Raw genomic sequence first — 11,107 nt, 5'->3', positions numbered from 1 at the left:
GTTTTATCATATCTATTATAGCAACAACACGTTTTATCATATCTATTATAGCAACAACACGTTTTATCATATCTATTATAGCAACAACACGATTTATCACATCTATTATAGTAACGAGATATTTTGTTATATCTATTATAGCAACAACACGTTTTGTTATATCTATTTATAGCAACAACACGTTTTATCATATATATTATAGCAACAACACGTTTTGTTATATCTATTTATAGAAACGACATGTTTTATCATATATATTACATCCACACCCCGTTTTTTCATTTCTAACTATAGAAACGACTTTTTTTATCATATCTATTATTGCAACAACACGTTTTATCATATCTATTATAGCAACAACACGTTTTGTTATATCTATTTATAGAAACGACATGTTTTATCATATATATTATAGCAACAACACGTTTTATCATATCTATCTATAGAAACGACATGTTTTATCATATCTTTTATAGCAACGACACGTTTTATCATATCTTTTATTGAAATGACATTTTTTATCATAACTATTATAGCAACAACACGTTTTATCATATCTCTATAGAAACATATATATTATAGCAAAAATACGTTTTATCATATCTATTATAGAAACGAATGTTTTATCATATCTATTTATAGAAACGACATGTTTTATCATATCTATTATAGCAACAACACGTTTTATCATATCTATTATAGAAACGACATGTTTTATCATATATATTATAGCAACAACACGTTTTATCATGTTTTATTATATCATATAAATATTATAGCAACAACACGTTTTATCATATCTATTATAGCAACAACACGTTTTATCATATCTATTATAGCAACAACACGTTTTATCACATCTATTATAGTAACGAGATATTTTATCATATCTATTATAGCAACGACACGTTATATCATATCTATTACAGAAATGACAAATTTTATCATATATATAACAGGGATGAAATGTTTTATATTTATAACAGGAATGACACGCTTTATCATGTTTATACCAGGAATGACACCTTTTAACGTATTTATAACAGGAATGACACCATTAAGCATGAAAAGCAATATATTAAGTCTTTAGAAAGTACAAAACATGATACCATAGGTCTTTTTACAGAGTTTATTGATACACAATTTCTACATGGCTCCGATATTGTCACGTATTGGTTTCAAAAGAACGATTTGGCTTTGTCAGCTGATTGTCAATGTTCAATTGAATTTGTTCATCATCATCTTCACTACTCTCCTTCGAAGAAACTAGATTCCTCAGCTGCTCAAGGCATACCTGGGCAACTTCTCTTAGCTCTGGCTGCAGTAACAAAAAAAGACATTTCAGATCCAATTTCAGGTAAAGTGTGCAAAGGGGAGGCGAGATGATTTATGAAAAGATTTACAGTCAGCTGTGGTTAAGTATGGTATTTGTGTGAAAAAGAAGGTATGGGTAACATGTAGTTGAGACTTATGACAGGTATATGATAAGGTTTAGTGTAGGATGTAAGGTATAAGTGTAGAAATACAAGGTTTAGGCGTAAGTATACCTGGTAAAGGTGTTGGTGTGTAAGATGTAGGTATGTAAGGTATAGGTGTAGGTAAGGTACAAGTGTAGGTATGTAAGGTATAGGTGTAGGTATGTAAGGTATAGGTGTAGGTATGTAATGTATAGGTATATCTGGTAAAGGTGTAGGTATGTAAGGTACAGGTGTAGGTATGTAAGGTACAGGTGTAGGTATGTAATGTATAGGTGTAGGTGTGTATGGTACAGGTGTAGGTGTGTAAGTTATATGTGTAGGTATGCAAAGTATAGGTGTAGGTATGTAAGGTATAGGTGTAGGTATGTAAGGTATAGGTGTAGGTATGTAAGATATAGGTGCAGGTATGTAAGGTCTAGGTGTAAGGATGTGTCATAGTGTAAGTCATAGGTGTGGGCAGATGAAACATAGATGCAGGTATGTATGGTATAAGTCTTTGATATATGTACAGTTATGAAAGACTGTACTTTAAGTATTTACCTGTATGACATGAACACCTCTCAGAGTAACCACAACCATGTCGTCCATTCCATCCCCCATAATGTCTACTCTGTCCACTCCAACCACTGGACTAGCAAAGCTTCTTTGCCAAAGTAACTTGTAACAAAGCTTTCTGTCAGTTACATTAAGGTCTACTTCAGACAGCTCCTGCTTTGTTCCAGTATCATGATTTTTGGGTAATGAGGAACACAGATTCTCTTGAGATTTTGCCTTTCGTGGCAACTTTATGGCCAAGGGGGAATCTCTACCTGAATGACCACTGCCTGTTAGGTGTCGTTGCCTTGGTGATGTGACCGGTTCTCCGTCAGTATAACTGTTGATGTTTGCAGGAGACGACATTTTGTTTTTTGTTAAAGATGGTGATTTATTTAATATTGGTATCTGGTCATCCTCTTGCATCAACTTGTAAGCTAATAACTCCTGGAAATAAACAAACCAAGAGGTCCATGGGCCTTAACTGTCACCTGAACTCTACAGGTCTTTGTACAGGTTTAGGACTTATCTATCAATCTCACAGTGGGGCACACAGAACATAACTGATATAAGCATGCTTAAAAAGTTTTTATTCTTTCTATGTTTGAAGGCTCAATTTTCAATTAAACAGAACTGATAACACTCATCTGTTGTTGAATTTTGGCGTATCTGACCCCTGTGACCTTGAATGAATGTCAAGGTCACTCATTTGAACAAAATTTATAGCCCTTCACCCCAGCATGCTACTGGCCCAATATCACGACCCCTGGATCATTTGGTTATTGAGAAGAAGATGTTTAAATATTTTAACACATTTGACCCCTATGACCTTGAAATAATGTCAAGCTAATTCATTTGAACAATCTTTGTAGCCCTTCAACTTAGCAAGAAGTCAAAAATGTAAATTGTATATGATGGACGATGGACAAAGGCAGATAAATGGCGATCAAAGTAGGTTACTAAAGACTCCATCTCAGGTGACCTGAAAATTCTAACTGTTCCTTTCCCTTACAAAATCATATTGATATTTTTTTTGGCTTTTCATCAAACATTCACAAGAAAACTTTTAACATCTTACAAAATCAAAACTACACATGTATCTACATGATAACATCTGATGACATGTGCCCATCAGGATTTCATTGTACCCATCAAAGCCTTACCTGTCCATATGTGCCAACCAGAATTTCATTGTATCCATCGAAGTCTATATCAGCTACACAGGCACACAAGGGGATGTCATAACAACAGCTCCCAGGCAAGTACAAAGCATTGTCTAAACCATTGGTCAGAATGTTTCTGAAATACAGAACTCTCTCTTCAGAGCTTCATTAACAAAATCAAAAGTTTGACTTGATGTATATACAACAAGAATAGACTTATATAACATACAAATACCCAATAACACAGCTTAACAGAAGATTGGAAATGTGTGTTTGTAGAAAGTCTTGTGATGATATTAAGGAAAATACTATGTGAAGGAGAGATGGACTCACAGACTAATGATTAGAAATGACTGATACTTTATGCTCCCTTTACTAATGTAGAAGGGACCTAAAATGTTAAAATTAATCTACAAATGAAACTGCGTTTTTTTCACACTTTCAAGAACTGAGAAAATACATTCCTGTGATGCTTTCTAAAGGGAAAAGATCTCCATTGTAATAGCCCCTATTTCTCTACGAATGTATGTTAACAAACTGGACATGTCGAGTGAAAGACTTTGTATTGTATAGAGAAGACACATAGATAGACTCTTTTCAAACCGATTATTGACTTTGACCCTAGGAACTTTCTAACCCCTATAATACATCTATACATAACAATGTATCAACATATGATATTTTTTTAATCATGACACTTACAATTAGTATTGCACTGAATCACTGTAAAAATAGAGTATGACAGACAGGTACCAGACATGTCCATTAAACTCACTAAGCCTTTCTGGCCAGGTGACCATGAACATGTAAACATGCTGGACAGATGTAGAGAGTACCTGTAGACTACTGTTGGTTCTAGGGAACTCATAACCAACAAATTGTACATGGCAGGGGTATCCTCCTGTATGGAGTTGTCTTTTCCTGAAATCAAGAACAAGACCATATAAATTAGTAATAGTTAACAGTTCTGGCCCCACTTGTATAAAACATCTCAACTTGAGATTTCCTCAAGTCGACATTTTCCTCAGCCAATATCTCCTTGAAAATATCTTGTATGAAAATTCCTCAAGGAATTTCAGGACATCCTAGCCGATGCCTTCCTCCTGTTCCTTGAGAAAATCTCGACTTGAGGAATTCTCAAGTTGAGATGTTTTATACAAGTGGGGCCTGATGTCAAAAATTACAGGTGGTCTGTTTTAACAACTGTAAAAATATACCCCCACCTTGACATAGAACACTGAAGACATAAAAGTATAATTGTACTTTATATGAAGTAGATGTTGTTTCTTAACTTTATTTTACACTTTATGATAGTAATATATACTAACCTTCTATGTCTCTCAAAAATTCAGGAAAGGAGACCTGATTATCTGGGTTAAAGATCTTCACACAAGTAATTGGACTGTCAAACACTCCTTCCCAACCCTTCAGTACCTCTACAACAGTAACATACACAACACATTATACACACACTCCTAACCCTTCAGTACCTCTACAACAGTAACATACACAACACATTAAACACTCACTAACAACCCTTCAGTACCTCTACAACAGTAACATACACAACACACTATACACACACTCCCAACCCTTCAGTACCTGTACAACAGTAACATACACAACACATTATACACATACTCCCAACCCTTCAGTATCTCTACCACAGTAACATACACAACACATTATACACACTATCCCAACCCTTCAGTACCTCTACAACAGTAACATACACAGTACATTATACACACACTCCCAACACTTCAGTACATCTACGACAGTAACATACACAACTCATTATACACACACTCCCAACCCTTCAGTACCTCTACAACAGTAACATACACAACACATTATACACACACTCCTAACCTTTCAGTCCTCTACAACAGTAACATACACAACACATTATACACACACTCCTAACCTTTCAGTCCTCTACGACAGTAACATACACAACTCATTATACACACACTCCCAACCCTTCAGTACCTCTACAACAGTAACATACACAACACATTATACACACACTCCCAACCCTTCAGTACCTCTACAACAGTAACATACACAACACATTATACACACACTCCTAACCTTTCAGTCCTCTACAACAGTAACATACACAACACATTAAACACTCACTAACAACACTTCAGTACCTCTACAACAGTAACATACACAATACACTATACACACACTCCCAACCCTTCAGTACCTCTACAACAGTAACATACACAACACATTAAACACTCACTAACAACCCTTCAGTACCTCTACAACAGTAACATACACAACACATTATACACACACTCCTAACCCTTCAGTCCTCTACAACAGTAACATACACAACACATTAAACACTCACTAACAACCCTTCAGTACCTCTACAACAGTAACATACACAACACACTATACACACACTCCCAACCCTTCAGTACCTCTACAACAGTAACATACACAACACATTATACACACACTCCCAACCCTTCAGTATCTCTACCACAGTAATATACACAACACATTATACACACACTCCTAACCGTTCAGTCCTCTACAACAGTAACATACACAACACACTATACACACACTCCTAACCCTTCAGTATCTCTACCACAGTAACATACACAACACATTATACACACACTCCCAACCCTTCAGTACCTCTACAACAGTAACATACACAACACATTATACACACACTCCTAACCTTTCAGTCCTCTACAACAGTAACATACACAACACATTTAACACTCACTAACAACCCTTCAGTACCTCTACAACAGTAACATACACAACACATTATACACACACTCCCAACCCTTCAGTACCTCTATAACAGTAACATACACAACACATTATACACACACTCCTAACCGTTCAGTCCTCTACAACAGTAACATACACAACACACTATACACACACTCCTAACCCTTCAGTATCTCTACCACAGTAACATACACAACACATTATACACACACTCCCAACCCTTCAGTACCTCTACAACAGTAACATACACAACACATTATACACACACTCCTAACCTTTCAGTCCTCTACAACAGTAACATACACAACACATTAAACACTCACTAACAACCCTTCAGTACCTCTACAACAGTAACATACACAACACATTAAACACTCACTAACAACCCTTCAGTACCTCTACAACAGTAACATACACAACACATTATACACACACTCCTAACCCTTCAGTCCTCTACAACAGTAACATTCACAACACACTATACACACACTCCCAACCCTGCAGTATCTCTACCACAGTAACATACACAACACATTATACACACACTCCCAACCCTTCAGTACCTCTACAACAGTAACATACACAACACATTATACACACACTCCTAACCCTTCAGTACCTCTACTACAGTAACATACACAACACATTATACACACACTCCCAACCCTTCAGTACCTCTACAACAGTAACATACACAACACATTATACACACACTCTCAACACTTCAATACAAAGCACATCATACACTTATTCTTGAAGTAACATATTGGAATAAGCATATAATATTTATTTTTCCTTACATTTAACGAAATATTCAATTTTGTGTTATGTTGATATACAGTTGATGATGGTATGTCAAAACAAACAAAAAAAAGGGGTTCAAATGTGCTATTGTATGCAATGTTTATATCTTCAATACTTTATAGGTAATGAAAGTATAAAAATATGAACATTCTTTCATACAACTTACAAATAAGGAAATACTGAAAGGAAAATAGATCATAGAAAGAATATGTTAATGAGTGCAAAAAATAAATTACAGCTTTTAAAAATATTGAAACAGAAGAGCAACATCCGAGTATGAAAAAGGATAACAGAGAGAGGACAAATCATACATTCCCTGCCAACCATCTATTACCTCTATAACAGTGACATACAAAACACATCTAGCTAATTAATTACTCTACTGAAGTAGGTCTTAAAATATCAAGGGAGATAACTGTTCTTATTAACATTAATTTGACAAACCTGTGTTGCTGACATCCACCAATGAAACAAACACTTGTCCATTTTGTTGTCCTTGAGCTGTCAACCTCTTCTTATGATTATCAATATACACAAGATCCATCCAGTGCACACTACAAAGAAATCAAAACAAAAAATGAAACTAGAAAAGTGAATATGTATCACCTGTGTAGTTAACATACAGCTGATACCAAACAAGAACCTAGCAATTTAATGTCACCACATCTTTTGCCCTTGCATAACTATCAATCTTCTTTGATGCCAACTTATAACATACTGACTATCTTAGTAACAGTGCATATACTTCATTGGCAACTCACAGTGTATGTTAGTAAATTCCTTCACTTGCCATCCATCCAGTAAGTGATTAAAATGTATTTGATATCATTTGAGGGCAGTTTATTGATATTTCTAACATAAGCAGTTGTTTCTCACCTGCTGCCTGGACAACACAGCTCTGGAAAGTAATTCTCTATTTCTTCCTCTTTAAATCTCAACACTGGGGCTACCTTTTTACACAAAAAACCATGTAAATGTGTTAAAATATATCAGAATATTTAAACCAATGTTCTAATCTTCAAAACCTGTAGTAAACTATACTTGTGTATACTGCCTACGCCTACACACTGTACTTGAAAACTGATGTATGTGAAATTGAAGCACTATTTATTCACACTTTCAATTTGTTTTTGTCAGAATGTCATAATGTTGATGAGTATCAGCACCCATCTGTCATGATTCAAGTATATGTTAACTATTCAAATGTACTATCATAACATAAACCTTACATATCAAAACTTTTTTATGCTTCCTGAAGAGTTGCTGCTTTGTCCATCTGTCTGTCCATCATAATTTTGTCCATAGCATATCACAAAAGCTGTTAGAGGTATCAACATGAAACTTAATAGGTTGATAGATCTTGATGAGGAAAAGCACAGTGTAGAAGAACCATAACTCTCTCCTGCATAATTTAAGTTATTGTCCTTCGTTATTTTTCATACTTAAATGTTTTACCAAGAGCATAGCACAACAACTGTTGCAGGTATCAATAGATATGCAGGTATCAGAGCTTCATAGATAGATCTTGATAAGGAGAAGTGCAATGTTCATGAACCATAACTCTCTTTGCATTATTTAGGAATAATTGCCCTTTGGTATTTTTCCTTCTTTAATTTTGTACCATTTGGGGTGAATAACCTATCATCGACGGCCGTTGTTTTTGTAAATTTTAGCTAATATCATTGTTGTTTGATAGGCTGATATATACTTTTGTAAATAGTGGTCTGAAAATTCAATTTTTGATGCAATTATTTGGAACAAAAAGGTTGTGAAGACATAATTTACATACATGATCTTCTCTGTACATGTGGACTTTCTGGTCATTTCCACTGAGAAGAAATACCGTCTCCAAACCATCTTCTGTTACACACCTTTAGTACAGAGAGATGTATAACAATAAATAAGACTATGATTTTTAAGCTTGTTATTATTTTTCTTCTATCAAATGGACGCCTTGGTATATTGTTTGCCTTTGACTTAACAAAAGTTAAAAAGTAAACAGAAATTGCATGATATTCTTATTCTATGTAAATTAGACAAAGTGTTTTGACAATTAGACATTCTTACTCTGTATGGATCAGCTGGTATGGCATGAAATCCAATTCTAATGTTACACACGTCTCTGAAGAACGATAAAAAAATCATTACATTATAAATCGGTATGTGTTTTAAAGTACATACTGATATGCTTAAGGTCAACAAAATGATAATGAAAGTAAACAGTAAGATACTGACAGCTCCAGAGAGCATTACAAAGACATACATGTACAAATGCTGATATCATATAATTCTCAGTAACTATAGTATAATAGCATGTGAACAGACTTATACATTATTTTTCCACCTAAAATATGATTAGTTAAATTTGTTTCTTATTCAAACTATTTTAATGACTTAATAACTCCAAGCAAATGTAAAGGTAAAACTCCAGATCAACAGTGTGAATCACTGCTATTCAAAGCCAGCCTTGTATAGTTACTTGATTTTCCATGATTGAAAATTAAAATCTATCACTGAGAACTCTAAGACAAACATCGTGAGCAATTGATAATGAGCTTAGCAAATGAAGTCTGGAGCTGAACTATGCCTTTCATTTTGACTGTAATTACTGTTGTTATATAATCACACTTTTGACTGTAATTACTGTTGACATATAATCACACTTCTGACTGTAATTACTGTTGACATATAATCACACTTTGTGACTGTAATTATTGTTGACATATAATCACACTTTTGACTGTAATTACTGTTGTCAAATAATCACACCTACGGGCTACACTATCTACGTAGTGGCTATCTTCATCTGACTGACAAAAGGAATACAGGTTTAGGTACTGCATACAGGTGTGTTCTCCATCTTCAGTCTAAACAGAAACAACCAAATCATCACAGACATTGACACATATTTGTATTAGATATTACTGGTACTGTAAAGTTCATCTATGTTTTAATGGTCTTAAATGTGTACAGTAACCAACTTTTTTTCATGCATGCTGTTGATGCACATGTCATAAATTTCCTACAGATCTTCATAGACTGATTTGAAACTATCTAAACATATGATTTATGATGTGTGCCTAGTATATACTACATTAAACAATAAACAAATTCAATTGTAATCAATTATGCCCCGTTATTGCTTGCCCAGCTATTGCTAAGTTCACAAATAGATAAATCACTTCAGTAATCAGAGATCCCTCTTGGCCAAAATTCAGACATAGACAATTCATGCTGCAGTGCCAAAAACTTTATGACACAGAATATGAAAAAGCAAAATTTATCTTTACACTCATTTAAATATTATCATTTTGAAGTAAAAATAGAAAATGTTAATGGTGTTGACAGCATGCATCTTAATATCAAAACAAAACAGGAAACTTTATTGTAATTGCAAGTAGATAACAAATGTCTTACTTCAAACTGCTTGAAATTGTCAATTATATGTATATGATGTAAAAAATGTACTGCCTACCAAACACTGATAAATCTTCATGTGAGTATGGAGTCCTGTAGTCATAGAATTTTAATAGGACTCATAGAATTGCTGGATATGCTTAAAGATTTCATTGTTTCAGTATTTTGTTGAAAAGGGCTCATGAAATTAAACTATACATTGATCATTGTTAAGTTCAAGGTACTTTCAATATTACCTGGGTCTGTTTGAGGAATGTGATACCAATGAGAAGTCCATTGCCTTGTTGACTTGTTCTGGCAGCAACATCAAGGGAAACTAATTCTGCATCGCCTAATTTAAGAGAATTAGAACTGATACATTCACAAAGATTTAGAATATAAAGTAACTGTATACACCAGTTGTTACCTACAATATGTATTTCCAATGTTCATATCAATATTTGGCTTGTTCTTAGGTGTCTTCTAAGTATTTGTTTAATTCTTTAAAAAAATCTGTCAATCTGGAGGGAAAATTATATACTTTAGATACCTAAGTAACACTGTGTGTCAACAAATACAATAGGAATATATACACGTTATTTTCTATTGGGATGTGTCCTACAACATTATCTATCAGTACATAAATCTCTTTCTAATCCATCCAGGTTTGCTTTCATTTTTACCTATAGATATTGGTACAACCATACCTGGAATATACGTAAACTGAACCTCCTTTGTGGATGGTTTGAGTTTGTTCCCATTCCTTTGGTACTCCACGGATACTATCTTTCCTCTCAGTGATGCTACCAGTAATTTGTTCGATCCCTCTGGTTCTATTACTTTGGCGTGTGTATATACGTTTGTTTGTGGAGTGGCTGTTATGCCATACAATGCTGCTTGTGATGGTAAACTGCAAAAATGTGCATCTGTCCACCTCCAGCCCCTCTGGTCCATGTTGATGTTTTT

The 11,107-nt window shown here is 34.4% G+C and overlaps 1 protein-coding gene across 1 annotated transcript; it reads right to left on the bottom strand.

The window, feature by feature from the left end:
* Nucleotides 1-1,115: 1,115 nt before the first annotated feature.
* LOC132551891 (KICSTOR complex protein kaptin-like) lies at nt 1,116-11,095 on the bottom strand. The gene is made up of 12 exons (XM_060216036.1): nt 10,849-11,095; nt 10,399-10,493; nt 9,519-9,612; nt 8,813-8,867; nt 8,535-8,616; nt 7,622-7,695; nt 7,190-7,299; nt 4,504-4,611; nt 4,012-4,096; nt 3,176-3,311; nt 2,019-2,459; nt 1,116-1,318 (listed from the first exon to the last, which is right to left on the bottom strand). The coding sequence occupies exons 1-12, from the start codon at nt 11,093-11,095 to the stop codon at nt 1,166-1,168; spliced, it is 1,680 nt and encodes a 559-aa protein (XP_060072019.1). The 3' UTR covers nt 1,116-1,165.
* Between the last annotated feature and the right edge of the window lie 12 nt (nt 11,096-11,107).

The sequence above is a fragment of the Ylistrum balloti genome, unplaced genomic scaffold (assembly GCF_031769215.1).
Source record: "Ylistrum balloti isolate Yb309-2 unplaced genomic scaffold, AGI_CSIRO_Ybal_v1 Utg370226, whole genome shotgun sequence".
NCBI classification, from domain to species: Eukaryota; Metazoa; Mollusca; class Bivalvia; order Pectinida; family Pectinidae; genus Ylistrum; species Ylistrum balloti.
This window is presented reverse-complemented; position numbering and strand designations above follow the sequence as displayed.